Below are 21,544 nucleotides of genomic sequence, written 5' to 3' on the forward strand. Positions count from 1 at the left end.
AGAGGTCACTTGGCAAAGGATTGTTGATCTAAGGACAAGGGCAAATCTAAAGACAAGGACACAACTTCATCAAAACATGCAGACTCATCTTCTGATAAGTCTGGTGATTTGAGGGTGGCTCTTGCTGAGGAAGATCAGAACATACATCTTTCTAGCAGTAAGGTATGAGTCCCCCTACGTGCCACAGCTAGAGAGGGCTTGTGGGTGGGAGAGCAGCTTGTTTACAGCTGCTACAAAACTGAAATGGCAGGTAAGGTAAGTTTTGGAGATAGAGCTATTAACTAGATGTGTTCAAAGTTCATTGCTTGGTGTAGCAGAGACTACTGACATGATGTGTCTAAGTTCATTGTTCGGGGTTCCCGGACGTGATGTGCTCACCGTGGGATATTGGACGTGGTTTGTTCTACAGCCCATCATTCTTTACTTGGAATTTACTGCACACTGGTATGGGAAATCAAAGCCAAGAATATATCTTTGCTGTTTGATGGCATTGTGTTTCGAGGATCTGGGTTGGTAGGTGCTCTCTTCGAGGTGATTCCAGTATTCTCAATGCTGGAGGGATCATAATTGAATCTTCATCAGCTTTCTTCTTTAGACTATTTGCACACTGTGAGCTGTAGAGAGGGTGTTAGAATATATTCTTCTCATGTGTGGTAAGTTGGGGCTTCTATGTGGGTGTGCCTGCATAGAGAGAGGTATAGTCAAATAGTTCTTTCTCAATGAGTTATTGGGCCTGGTAGAGGCTATTGAGGGCATGCTATAGGCCACTGTATGGGCCACAGAGCAGGCCAGATAATGGCTAGATTAAGGCCGGACCAGGGTTGGGTTAAGTTGGCCAGGTCACAGACTTGGTCGGTAGGTTTGCTGGCTGGGTATCCCCTATAAATAGGGTTCCCTCGCCACTCTTTAGGTGTTCCATCTCATCCGCATACACACCTCAGGTTGGCACTGTTTTCCATGCTATAAGCGAAGTTATCTTGCCACATCCTGTGCGCTCTTTCTCTCTCTCCCTCTTACTCTCTCTCGGGTTTATGCTTTCGCAATGTGCAACGTAGACAATTGCAGCATATGGTGTGGCGAGCCATATGTTAAACTGCGACAGGGACATAGTCCAAAGGTGATATCCCACTCGCAAAGTGGATTATTGAGGAGGAAGCCATATAATGGCTTGACGGGAGAGAAGACCCAAATTTTGGATCCATTTTGGGGATGGGGCTCTCCCGTGGTGGCTAGGCTGTGAAATTGGAACCCCACACGTGGCCATTGACAAGTGTCATCTGTCGACATGCCAGGTTTCTACAGGGTATCAGATCTGACTTTGTTCATGCACAGAGGACGCGCAAAGTGATCCTGGCCAATAAGGGCAAAAAAGAAGACCACACACAGCACCCGCAATGACACCTGGCAGTTGCAGTAGGAGGCGGCTTGCATTGCAAGGAAATAACAGATCTAGCCTTGCAGGGGGAGCCTCTTCCCCAGATTATATTTTTTAGGCCTGGAAGATAATTGTAATGTACTGGCAAACATACAAGCTGGTTAGAGAGCTGTATCTCAGCCCTTGGTCTTCGAGGGTCACTGAGACATTGCAATTGCTTCTGGTTGTGACCCTCTGCAGGCTACAAGGATGTGGACGCTCCTTAAAGATAAGATATCCAGATGATTTTGCAAAGTGTAACTAACTAACTTTGCTGTAATTTTTGGATCGACCCAAGACTGGCCTGAGCAGTTATTAACAACTGGCTGGTAGGGTCTCTTATTCTTCTTGATGTAAGGGATCCGGAAAGAGAGGAACAGACAGCTGTACGAGGCAAATATTAAGAGGTGGATACTGAGCTGATTTTCTGCAACAGCTTCTATCATCAATGTCTGAGAAAACTGACCACCTGCTCTCTATCAATAACAAAAGATGTTTATTATTGGGTTGCAAACCAACTATCTAATAAGATTCTAAGAACCCGGTCACCTTGTTAGATGATGTCATATGCTCTGAACTTGACTAGTCAAAATTGAAAACAGTGAAGATTTTGTTATGAACAGTTCATATGTAAAATTTGAAGTCTCTACACAAAGCTTTTTTGGCCTCAATGCTGTCATCCTGTACATTGGTGCTGATGTTTCCTTTTTTGGAATTTGTTTCTAGTTCTTCACACTGGAGGGATTTTATTGGGCCTTTGGCATCCTTTTCTCGCGACTAGTAAGTGATCCCTCCGAACTTAGATGACCTTAGAAGTTTTGTGCAAGCTGGAGGGACTAAGGTGGGCTGTTCATTTGAGAAGGGTCTCTCACTTTTGCTTGATCTCATTTTAAAATATCTTCAACTCGTTGCATGTTTTTTGTTTTCAGTAGGTGCGTCTGCAGTCACTTGATCAGCAGGTTGCCCTTGTTCCTTGGGCAGACATGTTGAATCACAGCTCGCAGGTAAAATGCAAATTTTTGTTGTAGAGTGACCAAAGCATTTAACTACAGATGCTGCATTGAATGGTAAAACTTTCAGGTACATCCCCAATTGAAATGTTTCAGGTGCATGCATGCTTAGACTTTGAGGTTTCAACAAAAGCGGTAATTCTGAGCACAGACCAAGCCTATGAACCACTGGAACAGGTATGTGAATGGGCAAAAGAAGAGATGTCAGTTAGTAAGACAAACTGTTGAGCAAATGTATGGGAATGCTTGGGGCTTGAATATTCTCGTACCTAGATGAAAATGTCTTTGCTTTTGAAATATTTATTGCTTCTGCATTATGACAAGTGAAAAAGGAGTGGTAATGTGATGGCTAGAGCGTACATAGGGAAAGGAATGTGTATGATTCTTTTGCTATTGCCCCTGACAGCTTACCGAAGTTTGTACTGATTGTGAGGTTGAGTTTATTGGTTGCAGTGATTATTTTTGGGCATGTTCCTGGATTTATCTAGATATTTGTTCTTACATGTGTTGAAGAATGAGTCTTGTTGTAATGTTGTATTTGCACACTCTTGTGTGTGAGCTCCAGATATACATTATTTATTTTATATTTCTGAAATTGCATAGTGATCTTGTTAAATTGATGTGTGTAGTCATATACAAGTAGTAGAGCGCTAAAAGAATTCAGCAGAATGGCTGTAATTCTGTCTATGTATGATAAAATAAGGAAGCTTTTGTAGGTGCTGAACTTTGTTAGCAAGCCAAGGTATCCTGGCTAATCATTACTTTTACTAAATTGATTTTTGATTGCTTTTGTGTGGTGATTCCACAGGTGTTCATTTCCTATGGAAACAAATCAAAAGGGGAGTTCCTATTATCATATGGTTTCATCCCTTTAGATAGCAATGAAGACAACTCAGTGGATCTGCTGTTTGCCTTGAACTCTTGTGATGAAATGTATGCAGCGAAAGTGGAAGCTTTACGAGAACACGGACTCTTCTCGTATCCTGAATTCATTTCACTATTTTTGTGTTGTAATTTGGGGTTGAATTGTGAGAGAGGTGCAGCGCTGACTGGGATGGATTGAGTTGAGCCTACATGCTAAAGGCAATACATTTTGAGGGTGAGGAGCTCCCTTTGGTATGGTTTCTACATGAGTTGGGCAAAGTCTCAATGACAGTGTGTAATTTCAAACCCCATGGAAATTCTAGGGCAAAAAGCAGAGACTGACGTAAAATGCTCATTGTTGCTTTGTCCACTTACTAGTGAGAGCTTTGGATACTGTCCATATAGTGCTTGGTTCATCTTGGTAGCACCCTAGGCTTGAGGATGACACTAATTTCAGACCCTGCGGAAATTTTAGGGCAAAAAGCAGAGACTGACCTATAGTGTTCATTGTTGCTTTGTCCACGTGCTAGTGAGAGCTCTAGATACTGTCCATATACTGCCTGGTTCATCTTGGTAGCACCCTAGGCTTGAGGATGGCTGTTTGAGAGTTACCCATAACAATGACTGCAGGGTGCATTGGCCTCTAGCTTGAGGATGACTGTTTGAGAGTCACCCATAACAATGACTGCAGGGTGCATTGGCCTCTAGCCGGATAAGGACTGGTTGTACCATCCCTGTGTATTTGAACACAAGAGGTGAGGAGCTCATGTACTAGGATTTGAACCTCCAAGGAAATGGATGAGAGCTGATTCTGAGGCAAGCTGAAAAAATGCATCATGTCTACCAATTGCCTTCAAGCTGAAAGAAAGCTCATAACCCTAGGCTTGAGGATGACTGTTTGAGAGTTACCCATAACAATGACTGCAGGGTGCATTGGCCTCTAGCTTGAGGATGACTGTTTGAGAGTTAACATAACAATGACTGCAGGGTGCATTGGCCTCTAGCCGGATAAGGACTGGTTGTACCATCCCTGTGTATTTGAACACAAGAGGTGAGGAGTTCATGTACTAGGATTTGAACCTCCAAGGAAATGGATGAGAGCTTGATTCTGAGGCAAGCTGAAAAATTGCATCATGTCTAGCTCTACTCCAATTACCTTCTCCTCTAGTTCTAGTCTTCGTCATGGCTGAGTTTGCCCTTCACTTCCGGAGTGCCGACAGAAACTCAGTACAAAGACTTTGTATAAATGGATGCTCAAGTATGTGTGGGTGTGTGGATTTGTATGTGTGAGAGCATATTTTTATACTATGGTCTACACCCACTGTTGGGCGTTGATGATGTCAGTGGGGATGTCATACTAGCTAGTCCCTGCTATGCGTGATGGAGTTTATGGTTTTCAACCTTATGAGTGACTATCATGAGATTGAAACTGCACGATGTTGTGTTTTTAGAGGACGAGTTTGGGAATGTTCCTGGATTCGTCTAGGTATAAGCTGAAAGAAAGCTCACATTGAGCCAGGAAACAAAATCCTTTCTACGCAACATAAGACGTTTCAAGAATCAAATATGTCAAGTAAGAACCATCAATGAAGAGAGAACATATGGAACCTTAGCCCTAAAGAGTACTAAAGTCTTTGTATGCACAAAAGTCAGTGCTTTCACCTTCAGTTCCTGTAATCTGTCGTCGGCCTTCGGAACTGACTGATTTACAACAACATTTTGGCGACCAACTACATGCTCTCCCAGGGTGATAGACTTGCAGCATGTTTTTCCAAGCTTGGTTCAGAATGCAAATGAACTTACAGCCTCTATCGCACATCTCTAGTCTTGTTAGCAAAGAGAAGGCTCCCATAAAAACTAAAAAGCGAAGGTCCTTGTGAGAATACATTAACAGGAACAAACCGCTTCTCTGTTTCAAGAGTATTCTGTGGAAGTGTGATGATTATGTCCGGGCAGGACTGATTGGGGCAGCTTTGACAAGCTCTTGTCACATCTGACCACTCATGTTTAATCCTTTTTCATCTTGTATATGTCGGGGGTTCTGTATGCATCCTTAATCCTTGTATATTTCTGGGGTTTTCTATGCATCCTTTTCTCATCTTGTATATTTCTGGGGTTCTGTATGCATCCTTAATCCATAATCCTTTAAGATCTTGCAGATTTCCATTAACCATCAGTGGACTTCCTTCACAACTGATTGCGTTTGCACACCTTGCAGTTTCTCCTCCATCAATGTCTTCACGTTTTTCTCAGGTATGCAATGCAGTCCACCGCATACAGAACCAGACAAACAAATATGCTTGTGGTAGCCCTTCTCTCTCTTCACTCTGAACTTTGTGAAAGGTTGAAATAATTGATAGCTGCCAAATCTCAGTTTTTAGTTTAAGATGGGAATTTTCAATGGCACTTTGAAACATATGCCAATGATCCATCCATTTTGGAAGTATGCAGACAGGCTTGAAGATTGAAAATTTTCAAGACGGGCAGTGTCTTCCAAGAAGGATGCATCCTTCTTGGAAGATACAGTGAGGCTTGAAGCTTGAAAATCTTCAAGACTTGGCAGTGTCTTGCAAGAACGATGCTTCGTTTTCAGCTGGTCCTTGAATAGTCAATGAGCATGCTGTGTATTGATTGCGTCTGCTGTAAAATGTATAGAAGCACTTTCTTCTTTACACTGGAGGCTCTCCTCTCTGATAGATCTATCATGTTATATTTTCTTGACAGATGGCTGCTGCAGCAGCCTCCAAAGAATCAGGTCTCCTGGGTATTTCAAGAACGTTGCTGTTCAATGTTCCAGTGGATGTTGAAATCCAAGCTTATGAGCTGATATTGGCTATGGTTGAGGCTGCTCTTTTAAAACTTGCCAGTTTTTTAGAGGTAACATTCTGACATCTGATTGTTGGATGAATAGACACGTGGAATTTACTTTCAGACTTTCAGGCTGTGTTATGTCTGTTGTATTTTAACCAGAAACATACAGCTTTGACTGCCTTTATATTATATTAGAAGTGCAGTTCAATTCACAAGAGTCACGAGGATAGATTCCTTCTCCAAAAGCACAAGCGTCTTTGTACATAAAGTCTTGAAAGCTAGGAACATCTGGTACAAATAAATCATCTATAAGACGCCTAACTTGGCTAAGCTTATGTAAAATGATAGGGCAGGTATTGATAGAAATAAGATGTTGCATAAACTCAAATTCATAAGTGAAAAGATAAAAGTTTGCTAAAACGACGGCACAATTAGTGCCCATGGGGATTCCTATAATTTGTTGAAACCTTTGTGATGTAAAGATTATCTAAAAGAAAATCTATGCAAGAGCAAACATCTTCAACACTTACTACCTTTGTGTATCTTTTCTTTTTAGAATTGATGTCATGATCTTTATTTTTTAGCCACAAAAGTCAAAGCATAAGGCTGTTTTCTCAACTTTTAGCACTTTGCATCTATCTTTGTCAAATCTCAGCTTGAAAACCTCAGCCACTAGCTTTTTTATTCTAAACTTTAGGTCTTCCAGCTCGATCTTTGTGTAAAGGGTGGTAAAATCATAGGTTTGAAGGAGAATAGAAGACTCTTTTTCCTGAATGCCTCGAGAGAAATTTAAAATTTTTACAACAGGAATCACTCCTACAGAGTCATTTAAAATCCAGCTTGAGTGTGAGGGGACATCTGCCTCCTTTAATAAGTCCCTCCAAAGTTCATGGACACTAGGCAACATGGCTTTGAAGCAGTAGCTTAGCCATTTAGAGACATCCGTCAAGTAGTCTCACAAGCAGCTGCAGTAAATCTTGGATTTTTTGGAGTTTTGTGGAACATCCAAGCAGCACAAAGAAAAGGGATACTTGGATTGCAAACAAACCCATAAGACTTGCAAAAAATCTGGTGTTTTGAGATCAAATCCTTTTGAGAAACTAATGCAGGGGTGTAAGTTTTGGCAGATGAGTTCACTTCTCTCAAATAATAAAATTCCTATAGAATTTTCGAAGAAGACTTTCATCTTCTTTAAAAAGATGGTTACTTTACTGTGAGGAATTAACCGAAGGGACTTCTTCTAGTTTCAAAGCAACTTTCTTCAAAATATTCCCTTTCCATTCTGATAAGATATTTTGAACTCCTAAGCATTCTTCTAAATGCAAAACAAACTTTGAGATTCTCTTATCGATAGCTTTTAAAAGGCAAGACTCTTTAAAAGAGTACAATCAAAATTTCGTGCCTTTCATAAAAAGGTCTCTTAAGTTACTAGAAAGCAAAATTGAGGTATCAGCTGTGACTACATGTCCTAAATCAGCATCGATAAAGCTTTGGATTCTCTTACTTTTACAACAACAAGGTTCTCTAAGGATAGAAGATTTTGAATGCTCTGAAAGCCTTTTACCTATCTCTCCATAGTTGAAAGCCTTTTGTCCTAAAGTTTTTACATACTTCCAAGCTATTACTGGATGCTTCTAAATTCTTCTCACAAAATAAGGAAGAGAATCCATTATTTTAAGAGACTTCAAAATTGAGTTTAAGCCTATCTTGTCAAGAGAGGGAGAAGTAAAAATACAAATCAAGAGTTCCTTATTTAGATAGACTTCTTTGCTTTGAAAGGAAGCTTTTACTTTTAAGAAGCGATCCAACGAAGTTTAAGTTGTGGAGCTTATTTAGATTCAAATCCTCAAAAGAGAAGTTTTCCAAGGTGTATTGAAGTTTAAAAAGGACTTTGACATTATATTTTTCAAAAACTCTGATTGAAAAAATACCAAGAGACATTAATCTATCTAGGTAGAGTAGTCTTCTTTTATAGTCTCGAGAAGCAAAAACTCTTGGAATTGAGGAAGTTAAAAGAACTAAAGAAGGAGGAAGTGGCGGAAGAGGAAGTGAGGGAGGCAACTCACGAACAACATGTGGAATTGCAGTAGAGCAGAGCTAGGACAACCCCGTAACATAACTTTAGGTTTCCATACGAGGCTAGGTGTATGACTATGTTGGTAAAGAGGAATGTTAAAGGGCTTGATATGAGTTCTCCACATCAAAGGATTCTTTTTAGAGGTTCTTTTATTTTTACGAAGAGTTGATTTTCCTTCCAAATTAAAACCTCTTGGGAAGAAAGTGTGTAAAGTTCTCATCCAAAACAATTCACGAGGACATGAGTGCGATCCAAAAGTGACATCTTTTCATCTCTCGCTATCGTTTGGACTTTTGGGTTGTCATTACCTATTTTAACAAGATTTCTAGCATGCTCTTGCAGGCGATCGATGTCATAGCTATGACATCAGGTGAGTCTGAGTCGCACATTAGTCTAGTATTCTTCAAGGCTTTCTTTGCATCTAACCTTGCTTCTTGTTGCTATAGGTTTGCTGCCAATTCGTGAGGTTTCGCTTGACTCCACTCTATTTGAACAATCACGAGCGTAGTGATCCTTTCCACACTCAAAACAACCTTCCTTCGCCGTGATTGTTGACCCTGTGAATCAATTTCTTATCGAACTACCTGACCTGATACTAGCCAAGAGCTCTTGTTATGGTGAAGCGTAGCATTGACATAGGTGGGAGAACACGAGATATGGGTGGATAGTAGATACTCATGAGGTGATCCACCTTTGCGGTGCATAGGATGCAAGGCCAACTAGTGGCTTTGCGTTCGATAACTTGTTAGAGAAGATGAGAGGGAATGGCTTCAGAAAAATGGTGTTGCAGACTTTTTTTCAATTAGCCTTCTCCTTTATTGCTAGCCTTTGTCACGGCAGAGTTTGTCCTTCACCTCCGGAGTATGAAGGCCTTTGTATAAATCGATGCTCGGGAATGTGTGGGTGTGGACTTGTATATGTGAGAGCATATGTTTATACTATGGTCTACACCCACTGTTGGGTGCTAATGAAGTTAGTGGAGATGTCATAGTAGCTAGTCCTTGCTATGCATGATGGAGTTTATGGCTTTCAATCTTATGAGTTACTATCATGAGACCATGTGCTGGAATTTTTAGAGGATGAGTTTGGGCATGTTCCTGGATTCATCTAGATATATCTCTTTCAAAGGTTAGGATTAGGTGCTAGAGGTCCCAATTGTGGAATCACACTATGCAAAAAGTCTAATCTATGCAAAGAATAGTGGGAACACGATGCTGAGTGAAAAAGAGACCAATGATTCGGTTTTCATGGAGGATGCTTGGAGTTCTACCCACTTTGCATCTTTGAGATCTACTTCTCAAAAGCTCTTGCCTAAAATTCTATTGGTTACTAGAGAATCAAAGATGAGAGCATAATGCATACTTGACTTGTGAGTCTCTCGTGCAAAATCATTGCCCTAAGGTCATCATTTTCCACGCCAACAGTTAGAGTCATGAGATAAGGCTAGATCTAGGTATTGAATTAAATGTTTGCCACAAAAATCAGCAAGCCAAGAATATTAGCATGAAACGCCTTACCTGACCTAGTGGTGGAGTCAAACCCCTCGATGGGCAAAGACCTTTTGCTCAAAGAGCGAGGGAGAGAATCGAGAGGGGAAAAATCTACAGGTGAAAGAACCCATCCACCTGAAGAGGAAGCCAACTTAGGATCGAAAGGAATATCCACCACTGCCTCACCAAAGGTGGAAGGCATGAATTGCTCATCAAGAAAGTGTGCTAAATCTGCTAGGGCCGAAAAGAAGTTCCTGAAGTTCAGACCTGGCATTGGGGTACGTAAAATACTTGTAGTCGAAACTGCAGAGACAGTGGGAGATGAAAATTTCAGCTTTTGGCCCATTAGTTTCTGGGTGAAAGAGAGATGAAATTCCACCTTGGTACATAACTTGTCACACAATGCCTATCAAAAGTTGCTAGGGAACTTGTTATCACGGTGTGAAACAATTGACTGAGGCATACCATGATGTACACAGATATGCTTAATAAAAATTGTACAAAGATGAACAAAGACATGCTTAATAAAAAGTGTTGCTGCCTCAGATGCTTTCAATGTCTTCTTACAGGTGAATAAAGTGGGCTTGTTTACTGGATTTGTCAATTGCTGTCCAGATCATATCATGACCTTGTGGCGGTGACTTAGGAAAACATGTAATAAAGTCCATAGCAATATGTTCCCATGGTGCTTCAAGAATTGGCAAGGGCTGAAGTAATCCCCATGGCCTCTGATGATCATACTTGGCCTTTCGACAAATAGGGCACGATGAAACATACTGAAAAACATCTTTTCTGATCTGAGGCCAATAAAGATATCTTTTAAGCTGTTCCAAGATAGGTGACATACCTCTATGTCCTACAAAAACTATGCCGTGACACTCCTCAATCACCTTTTGCCTCATATCCCTTGTTACACATCTCCTGTTTTGATTCCACATTATCCATCATGCACATAGTAATCTTTATGTCCTCCTCCTTAATTTAATTCTGCCCAAATACTAGAAAAATGAGGATCATGTTGTATTTATCCTTCATAATTGATAGCTCCTCGTGATGGGCTTGCGAGATAGCATGAACATGTGGTCTTCGAGATCGGCAACCAAGTTCTCCTTAACGAGGAAATGCTAGAAAAGACAAAATCTTCTTGCAGTAGATGCATAGGAAAGTAACAAATAATTTGGTCAGTCTAGATCAAGAAATCAACCATCAAAAGGTAGTGCTTCGAAACTCTTAAGGATTTAATTAATGCCAATAGCTCTTTCTCTTAGACATCATGGTTCAGTTCAGCCTCCTCTCATAAGCAACTGCATGCCTTCTTGCGATAGACTAGCTCCACCATTGGCATCAGCTTGATCAACAAATGGCTTTTGCAAGTTAGGCATCACTAAGACATGTGATGATGTTAGAGCTTCCTATAATTCTTCAAAAGCTAATTTCTCTTTGTTCCCCCATGTAAAACCTTCTTTCTTTCTTATTAAACCATATAAGGGCGATGCTTTGAGAGCAAAGTGGTATATAAACATTTTGTAATATGAGCATAACCCAAGTAATGATCTTACTCATGTGTTGTCTTCAAATCGGGCCATTCACGAATCACCTTCAATTATCATTTTGATCACACCCTCCGAATTAATGTGTCTTAAAATTCTTTTCTCCGGAAGAAAAAACTCACCTTTCTTAGCATTTTATATAAAGCTGATGTTCCTTCAAAAGCTCAACATGATCCTCAGATGTTCTCTATGTTCCTCCTCATCTTTACTGAATACTATGATATCATCAAAGAATGTTTCTATAAAGGATACGTGTTTTTGAAAAATCCGGCTCATCATTCGGTTGAATATCCCTGGAGCGTTACTCAAACCCAAAGGGACTAGCAAATATTCATAAAGTCCTTGTGGTGCCCTGAAAGCTGTTTTGTTGATGTCTCAAGGGGCATTCCGTACCTGATCATATCCACTCTTAAGATCTATCCTGCTAAAAATCTTGGCTCCTTTTAAACTATCTAGGATCTTATCAATCCTAGGGATTGGAAACCGATTCTTGATAGTCATTTTGTTTAGTGCCTTGTAGTCCACACATCCGCCATGATCCATCTTTCATAAGTGATAAGAGTACTGGAGAACAGAAAGGTGAACTCCTTGGTCTAATCAGTCCATGTTCCAACATGTTCCTGGACTTGTCTTTGAATTTCATCTTGTGGTTCTTTGTTAACTCTGTAAGAAGGCCTATTGGGTGGAGTGCTACCCAAAATCAAGTCTATAGCGAGATCCTGTGGTCTTGTAGGTAGCAATGATTTAGGTAAGTCTTGTAGGAATCCTTCCTTGGACCTTAACTTTTATAGGACTTTCTCCTATCCGTGGGTGAGACTATCCTCAGTCTCATCCTTATTAGACTCTCCCATCCTTATTAGACTCTCATACATAAATTAAATAGGAACAAACTGATTCTTACATGCCTTTTGCGCATGGATGTGACTCACCATAAGTATAAGGCTGCCCGAAACTCCAGCTTGAATTGTGATGTCTTGCCCTCCTTGTTAAACCATCTTCCTGCAGCCGTAACCAAGCTACATCTTATAGCGCCATGACCCTCCCAATACCTTGTGATGTCTCGTCCTCCTTCCTGTAGTTGTAACCGGGCTGCATCTTATAGTGCCACAGCTATCCCAATATCACATCCACCAACTTGGAAATCTATATGGTCCCAATATCTTGTTTTCACTATCCGAGCAACCTGGAAGTCTATGTGGTCCAAGTATTCTTGAATATGTACTCTTAGTTTATTACCCACTGATGCAAGTAAGTTCATAGAAAGCGGCAGAAGCTTTTCTCCCACGATCAAGATTTGGAACAAATCCCAACGATGATGCCAACTCCGGAGTCTTCCATATGACCCCATGTCTTCAAACAAGAATAAGGCTAGCGTGTCTTCCATATGACCCCATGTCTTCAAGGTTTGAGTCTCTGACCCATCTTCTTCCTCTTCTTCTTCCAAGACAAGCTTTGACCTTTGTTGCCTCCTCTCCCATGGACTGTCCTGACTTTTGTTTCTTCCCTTTCCTAAAATAACAATCCAAAAACTTATGTGCACCATCACATCTAATACATAAACCTTCTTTCTTATACATGTTGACAGTTTGCTGATCTAATTGCTTCCCTCTAGGTGTTGCGTCTTGTGGCTGATTTGAATAAAAGCTGCCTCCACGATTTGGATTTGACCTAAAGATTCCTTTTTCGGTAGAAGTCTATCCTATCTAGTGGAGAATCTTTCACCATCACCTCTACTCTTCTCAACTCTCAGAGCCAAGGGAATAATGTCATTTAAAGTCTTTGGATTGAAACATTGTATTTCGGCTTGGAGAGTACCCTACAAACCACTGAAATACTTATGTGCTTGCTCTTGTGGTGTCTTCTTTTCTAGGTATGCACCTTTAGGAGTGTTGTCCAGAATTTGTCTGTGTTTTGGCATCATACCTTGTGATTCTAAGGCCTAGTGCCAAATAGCACCTTGATCCAATGAGTAACAAATAAGCAAAATTCAGTTTTGCCTCCTCCGTGGTCTTCTCACGTGCAAAGTAAGTATCCAACTACTAATCCATCCCCAGAGTACTTCGGCCTTATGATCGCCATCATACTTGGACATCTGCACATGCCTCTCTCCCAACTTGATTTTATTTCAGTGCATGGCGTTGCCGTCATCTCTATGTCTCCCAAGACGAGTCTGACATGTCTGATGACTCCGATCTATAACACCTTCTCATATTTTTTCTTGGTGGATCATCTCTCACCGCATCCTGAAGCTCATCTTCCTCCTCAGTGACATCAGTGGGGATATCATAGTAGCTAGTTCCTACTATGCGTGATGGAGTTTATGGTTTTCAATATTATGAGTGACTATCGTGAGATTGAAACTGCACTATGTTTTGTTTTTAGAGGATGAGTTTGGGAATGTTCCTGGATTCATCTAGGTATATACTTCTGTCATATTAGCGGACATGCAAATTTCACCTTGTGAAGTTTTCGTCCAAGTTGCGGCCTACTGGTGTTGCGATAATTCTTTCTATCTTAATTGGTGTGTTGCCCTATCAGCTAGATTTAGATGCTCGTTTGGGAGAGACTAAAATGAAATTGTATCGACTTCACAAGCAGTTGTAGCTTGAATGAAGAGATTTTGGACTACTTTTTTATTAGCCTTCTCCTTTAGTGCTAGCCTTCGTCATGGCTGAGTCTGCCCTTCACCTCCAGAGTGCCGACAGAAACTCAGTACGAAGACTTTGTATAAATGGATGCTCAAGTATGTGTGGGTGTGTGGATGAGCATATTTTAATACTATGGTCTACACCCACTGTTGGTGGGCGCTGATGACGTCAGAGGGGATGTCATAGTAGCCTATGCGTGATGGAGTTTATGGTTTTCAATCTTATGAATGACTATCGTGAGATTGAAGCTGCACTATGTTTTGTTTTTAGAGGATGAGTTTGGGAATGTTCCTGGATTCATCTAGGTATATCCTCATAATATGCTCTCTACACTTGTAAAACCAACAGGACTAGGTCTCATTTCCTTCCTCTTGAGGTGCTCTGTACGTCCTTTCCATCCACATTCTTGGCCGCTGGCCTCTCCTTGGTTACTTGCTTTCTCCACTTCTTCTCTTAGACTGATTTCTCCCATGAGTCTTGAAGTGCATTATTCATGAGTCCTACTATGCGTAATGGAGTTTTTGGTTTTCAATCTATGAGTGACTATCGTGAGATTGAAGCTGCACTATGTTTTGTTTTTAGAGGATGAGTTTGGGAATGTTCCTGGATTCATCTAGGTATATCCTCATAATATGCTCTCTACACTTGTAAAACCAACAGGACTAGGTCTCCTTTCCTTCCTCTTGAGGTGCTCTGTACGTCCTTTCCATCCACATTCTTGGCTGTTGGCCTCTCCTTGGTTACTTGCTTTCTCCACTTCTTCTCTTAGACTGATTTCTCCCATGAGTCCTGAAGTGCATTATTGATGGGCTGAAAACTCTTCTTCAAATCTGTGTCTATCTCACCTTTGAAAGAATCAAAAAGCTGAAAGATATCGGGTGCCATCTCATTTGTAACGGGCTCTCCTTCGGTCTCTGGCATCACCGGAGTCTCCTCCTCAAAGTGAACTTGGTTGCATCCGATCAATCTTTTGCTGCTTCCTTGGTAGTCTTCTTGGATGCCATGGTTATTCTCTTTGTAGTTTCTCCCTTGGTTCTCCTAGTATTCACCATGTTGAAGCTTGGGATAAACATAGACTCTCACGCAATCTGACAAACATGTGCATAGGATTTCGTAAGCTGACCTAAGGCTATGTTTTATCAAGCTCTTCAACTGGAAAGAACACCACGCTCTGATACCTATAGAGTCGTTGCTATGCGGAAGCACAATTTTAGTTGAATTACTCAATAAAATTAGAACTTCAAATAGCCATTATTTTGAGAAAAACGTCCACATACATATCAATCAAAATTTACACAAAGGAACTGGAAAAGAAGAAAAAATAATAGAAGAGAGTCCGGCACCCAATTGGGTGTGAATGAGGTGCACCCCCTACATGGGCTAATTCCAGGTATGTTTTTTTATTACAATGATGCTCAGGTTCAATCACAATAGTAACGCAGACTCTCAGATAGAACTAGGGGTAACCTAGAAATCCTAGGACATGAATAAGTAGTCCAAAACATGTACAATGATCTTCCCAATCAATGAAAAATAGGAGGACTTAATACATAGCTATACAAATAGTGTAGAAAAAGTAACCACTGGTAGTCCTCGGTGAAAACTAGGTGAATAGAGTCCCAATACTTGCCAATCTCTGGAAAAGTTCTCCGGAACTGTCATATTGGCATCAATCTATTTCCGTAACCCACAGTAGAAACGGTTAGCGTTTTCAACCTAAACGAGGTTAGAATCGTTGGACATTGAAAGGAAGATGTTCAATATAGATAAAATCAGTTTTAGGAAGCCTTATGAATGAAAACAAAATCTAAAAATCACCTTCTGGTGACTTGGAAGACAAAAAACGGATCAGAGCGACTAATAGAAAAGAAGTACGCGAAGAATACTTGCCTCGTGACTCGTCTTGGGCGTTGGAAAGGAAGCAACATAGGCTGAAGCAGAAATTCCATCAATTCATCAAGTTGGATAGTAGGAGGATGGCTAAGAAGAGGACGAATTTGCAATGAGAGCAGCAAGGAGTTGCAAGAGAGAGCAATTTGAGTGCTTGGAACTGAGCCCAAACTTTTTATAGACCTTGGGTGAAAGCAGAGAGCTATAGAAGCTCAAAAAGCACAAAAAGCAGGCTGAAAAAGCTGTGAAAAATCTGAAAAACTATTTCTAGTATCATATTTCTAGTTGTAGTATTTCATTGGTTATTCTAGGTTGGAATAGTTTTTAGGAATTATTTTAATCTTTTAATTAGGTCTATTAAAAATTTTTCTCTCCCATGCACCCAATTAATTAAATTAATAGGCCTAAAACAAATGCACATCCTAGGTTTGCTAGGCTTATAACTTGACTAGACAACTCATAATTTACCAACCTTTAGACCTCCATGTGCTCTATCTAATGTGCATGTGAGTGATCAAGGTGCTAAACCTAACACTCAAGTTAAGGGTTGTGAAGATCACATCTACCTCACAGTTAAACACTACGTGAACTTGATCTTCCCTCATTAAGCTAAGCATCATTTCCAACACACCAAGGCTCACCCCCAAAGCCAATATGAAGGTGTCAGGAATAAACCATGGGTATCAAAGACCCATCGGGTGTTGGAAAACCCTTGTGGATGTGCGAAGCATCATCAATCTCATACCGCATGTTGATAACTTAATATCCGGTGGAGGGTGATCCTATAGGAAATAGTCAAACTTTACTGATGTGAAGTCTACCTCATGCACTAGCTTCCAGCATCCTATCACTAGATGTGACTAATATGCCATCCATCACCGTACTGAAGATGGTGTAAACAAGTCCGTACTGAAGACGGCAAAAGTAAACCATATTGAAGATGGTAGAATCATACTAAAGGTGACAAATCACACTGAAGGTGATAGATCACTCTGAAGGTGATAGAGTCACACTGAAGGTTTCATATGCTAGCACTATAAATAATGTGGTCACGCTGAAGGTGACAAAATCTATACTGAAGATAGCATACATGATGATCAGCCATGGTAAGAGCTCTAAACTGTGAATAACCATGCACCTAGTATTTGTAGAAGATAACCGGTCGGGGTGTGATGTCGTGTCACAAGAACTCACAATGTGGTTAGTAAACATGTGATTATAATAAAATTGAAATAGGGTATCCAATAATGATCCAAGAATGTAGAGGAGAGTTTTGTAGATGTGTTACAGATATTGGGGAGGGGGCCCTCAGTGGGGTATAGGGACCCAATTGGTTGTCAACTCAATATCTCTAAGCCTTATCTCTTTCTCTCTCCTCTCTGTGGTGCATATGCAAAGATGACTCACATTAAGGTTTAAAGGTCTCACTGTGATTACACAATCATTAACCGTTGCATGTTACATGATATCTGAAAATGAGCAACTAAGAAAGGAAATGGCAGCCATGCAGATTACATAGGGGAAACACGAGAAAATTGTAAATGGAATGGCTTACAAATATGCTGAATTTTAGCAGCAAATAACTGAGGGAAAGGAAGAGATGCTAGAGCGGAAGGAGGTGGCACAAAAAAGGTAATTCAGCCCCTAAAAAAGAATTTATATCAGATGCTCTAGATTAAGATAAGGGGAGGGACAGCAGAGCTTTGAATGTACTTGTTAAAGGGCTGGCAGTGGGTGACACCCTGATGGGCGATGCTGAAGCCTTCATTAACAAAATGGGTATTAATCCGACTTTTGAGGCAGCCTATAGAGTGGGTAAAGTGATGCACCAACAAGGCCAATGGTGATCAAATTCAGAACTGCAGCAGACAGATCTACCTTCAAAGGAATTGGGGAGAGGCAAGATGGGTGGGGAGGGGACTGAGAGGCTGTGCCATTGGAGGGGGAGGTGCTGCTAGGGCACGCAGGGGCTGGGGGTGGGCTGGGGAGAGGCACTAAGGGAGGGGGAGGGGCAACGAAGAGGCCAAAGAGAGAGAGAGAGAGAGAGAGAGAGAGGTTTATTAAGGCCAAGGATTCAGAATACATATGTGGAGAGAACACCCCTACTGGAGGATCTAGAGGTGTCTAGTACACCCCTAAGAGTCTAGTGCTGCAACTGTAAGTAAAAGAAAGGAATACACTGCATGTGTAGGAAGTTATTTTTGTCACGTGTCATCCATGAGTAACCTGAGCTCCACTGGGCGACCCAACTAGGAGTTCTGGTGCGCGCTCTCTGTCACCACCTTTAATGTCTCCTTGCTTCAGAAGTCGTATGTCGCTTCAATCATTTCTGTCCCTATTTTCTTTGTGCGTTTCATTTGCTCTTTGTCAGTGACCACCTTGGGCACTGCTTCTATATCCAATATAAGGGTAACATGTCTTTTAGAATGTTTTCTTATGAGGATTTCGAGGGTTAAAGGCAGACTAATTTTGGAATAAATGCTGTGACTGGTGCTTCTAGGACAACCAAGCAGTCTCAAATGGCGATATAATGAAGGCAGATTTACCAAATCAAGCTTCGAGAGATCTCACAAAGATGAAGATGTCTTGTGCATTATGTCTGGGCGAACAAAGGATTCTGTATCGAGCACAAAATGTAGGTGCATGTGCTAAAGCTTTTCTTATTTTAGACTTGTTTTAATAGCCAAACGCCTTTTCTTGCCTCATGTTTCAGTTTAATTTTAATTATGAGTAAAATGTGGAAACTCCCTGTACGTTGTGGCTTTGTTGGCAAAGCTGTGTTGGCATTTGGTATAATTCATATTATTTACTTGTCCTGATGTTTTTTAACCATGGGTGGTCGACCAGTCACATTTGTTAATATGTCCCTCCAGGAAGCAAGGATTCTCATTCTCTATCTACCCAATTAACTATTCCCCCACAAATTAGTCTGTCCCCTGCATGTGGCTACATCTGCCCCGGCCCCCCCTTCCCCTCTCTCTCTGTCTCTCTGTGCACTACCAAGTCCGGTTCTTTGACTCTGTGCCTTTAGGCCCACGCACTTTCATTCTCTCTTTTTCTCATGGCTGGCACACGTAGCTTCCTTTCGCTGACTCATGGCCTTCCCTCTTCGCCTCTTTGATGGCCTCCTCTTGGCATGCCATGTGTTGAGAGCTCCATTGCAGATTTCTGCTTTTTTGGGGGCAAAATTAGAGCTGCATTGCAATTGGTTGCACTTGTTAGGGATTAGTGATACAAAGTTTTTGAATTTCGTGTGATTTGGTATGTGTTTGGGGAAAATCTGTGTTTGTGACATGTTTTTCTCATGGTTTATGTAATCATGGGATGCCTACCTAACCTATGTGGTTGTGATTGAATGCCACGTACATGTACCTTTTGTTTGAAATTGGTTGGATGTAAGCTTGGCCACACAATTGTTAAGTACATTAAGATGAAACAGGTTTGAATGTATATGCTGATAGCCCTCTAAGAGAGACAGTTGTGCTTGTCCGACAGGTTCTTCGAACTAAGTTGCGGGATCTGCGTTTAAAAAGAGATCCTAAAGAGCATTTTTCTTTTGCAAGTTCCAAGAGACCAGGATTATTATATGGGCTTAGCAAACTCTTCAAGTGACAGTCAATTTTTTATGCATGAATTTTATTATCAAGCCTAGGTGATTTCCTTTAAGCCAGGCTTTAGTAATATGAAGGTGAGGTCCTTCAAATATGTAAAAGGCTTTGTACAGGTCGTATGTTTATTATAATGTTGTTTTGACATGTATGTGGTATTAATATTCTCTATTTGTAATTTATGAAAATTAATGAGAAAGGTTAATATACTGTTAAAAGACGTGTGTCTACAGCACAGTGTTCCTTCACAAACAGGGCAGGTATAGCTTATGAAGTTCTCGAAATGGAATTTGGTGGATGAGTTTTGTGTGAATGCTCTGACGGGTCTAATGTTATCATATATTGTAAGTTGCATATAACCACTTTATTCATATAGACCCTTTAGTCATGCAAGTGATGTCGCTTGCTTGCTGAAGTGCTGCGTTTGTTGAATTCTCATTTGCCATTCATCCCGTCTCCGTGATTCCCTACCTGCTTTTCACCTCCTTGTGTCATTCTTGTGGTTATCTTTTTTGGTTCTTGTTTGCAAGGTAGCGTGCATATTGGTTGCATATGGTTAGTTTTTCTTCTCTAGAGACTTATATTCTCTGCATCCTCTCATCTTTGCAACTACTTATCGAGAAGATACCATTGTTGGAAACCAATGAGAGCTTATGGAATTCTAAGAACAGCACTCTGCGGTCATCACTTAACTTTTACAAAGTCTGCTGCCAAAAATTGGATAATATCCAGAATTTGTTTGTAGCCAAAATGAGAATTCGAAGGTAGTTTAAAAGCAGGATGTTTTCTGTAAGGGCGATCAAAAGTGATTCATTAGCTTTGCATTTGCAAACACTAATAAAACAGTTTGGAGGTCTCAGTGTGAATATGAAAGGGATAAGGCCAAGATCTCCTGATGTTGAGTCCGCCTACCAAACATGAGGATACAGTGAGGGTTCTTAGGCTTAACACGGATATGAATATTCAAAGCATGCTTTTGACTTTGTTACATGAACATAGGAGGAAGTATAACTGGAATTTGGCTCACATGAGGCAGCAAGGTTCGGTAAGATGACGATCAAGGACTTGGCACACAAGTTTTGATGCGAGTATTGTGGGAAGGAGGCCATTGTTCTAAACACAGCCACAAGATGAAAGAAACAAGGGAGTAATAAAGCTAACCTTTAGATGGAAGTAAAAGAGCAGGAATCTCGATCATAAAAAGAATGATCTTACAAGTTGGGGAGTTAAAAGAATGATCTTACAAGTTGGGGAGTTAAAAGATGGGTACCTTCATGATGATGAGAAAGACAAAGATGGTATTATCATATACCTTAAAAAGGGAGTTTTGCAAGTTGAATGGATGAGAATGATGTATGAAATGTTAGTCATAATGGCACACAAGCACATGTCTACTTCAGAGGGAAGGCAGCAAGTATTAAGGTCCTCAGACAAACACGCACGTTGAAGAGTACAAGAATTTGGATATTTGAGCTCACCCCGATCGATTTCAAACAAAGAAATAGTGAACTCACCAAAGTGTAGGAGGCATGCAAAGCAAGAAAATGGGCAGTCTAATGAGATGGGCAAACATTGATTAAGCACTATGTAATAAAGATCCCTATATGGTAGTATTAGAATGTAGTATTGCCCTATAAGAACTTGGGAGGAATTGGCTTTGTGCAATTCATTTTCTCTTGTTATCTAGATGTAGTAAGTCACTTCTTGGTTGCTTTTAGTTTATCTCATGGACCTGTGAGGTCTTTTGCAGATGTTAATAAACCTCTCTCTCTCTCTCTCTCTCTCTCTCTCTCTCTCTCTCTCTCCGATTTAAGAGCGGGATTCTTGGGGTTAGATAAAACTTGAGTATTTGGGTGGTCAAGCATAGATGTCCATTTGACAAAAGTTTGTACAAGAGCCTATATTGGACTATTGTTTGCCAAGTCCTTTTGTGCTTCAAGAAGCTGCTTGGGCTGGTCGTCGTGATACTCTAGCTATTAAAGAAACCAAGTAGTGTATTTGTGATTTGGTGGTCCTTCTCATATTTTTACTTGGCTAACACTAGAGCGTCCTATGAAATTCTTGAATCTTATGAAGCCATGTGGCATATTCTAAACCATGGTATAGCTACAATGAACAACAAATGTGGCATGAGACCATGGCAAGGAGTTGACACTCTCAAAAGTGTAGGCATAATGACATG

At 40.7% G+C, this 21,544-nt stretch overlaps 1 protein-coding gene across 1 annotated transcript in view; it reads left to right on the forward strand.

The window, feature by feature from the left end:
- The window catches only part of LOC147891329 (Rubisco methyltransferase family protein), a 36,285-nt gene extending 16,812 nt beyond the window's left edge, over positions 1–19,473 (forward strand). Inside the window, exons 5-12 of the mRNA XM_087389963.1 lie at positions 2,141–2,194; positions 2,347–2,418; positions 2,521–2,601; positions 3,233–3,402; positions 5,439–5,541; positions 6,013–6,165; positions 18,255–18,389; positions 19,250–19,473. Coding sequence (XP_087246089.1) covers positions 2,141–2,194; positions 2,347–2,418; positions 2,521–2,601; positions 3,233–3,402; positions 5,439–5,541; positions 6,013–6,165; positions 18,255–18,389; positions 19,250–19,366 — 885 coding nt within the window. The 3' untranslated portion in view covers positions 19,367–19,473. The remainder of the gene's footprint in view (positions 1–2,140; positions 2,195–2,346; positions 2,419–2,520; positions 2,602–3,232; positions 3,403–5,438; positions 5,542–6,012; positions 6,166–18,254; positions 18,390–19,249) is intronic.
- The last annotated feature ends 2,071 nt before the right edge of the window (positions 19,474–21,544 follow it).

The sequence above is a fragment of the Dipteris shenzhenensis genome, chromosome 18, assembly GCF_047967505.1.
Source record: "Dipteris shenzhenensis isolate YYH24624 ecotype China chromosome 18, Dip_SZ_1.0, whole genome shotgun sequence".
Taxonomy (NCBI): Eukaryota; Viridiplantae; Streptophyta; class Polypodiopsida; order Gleicheniales; family Dipteridaceae; genus Dipteris; species Dipteris shenzhenensis.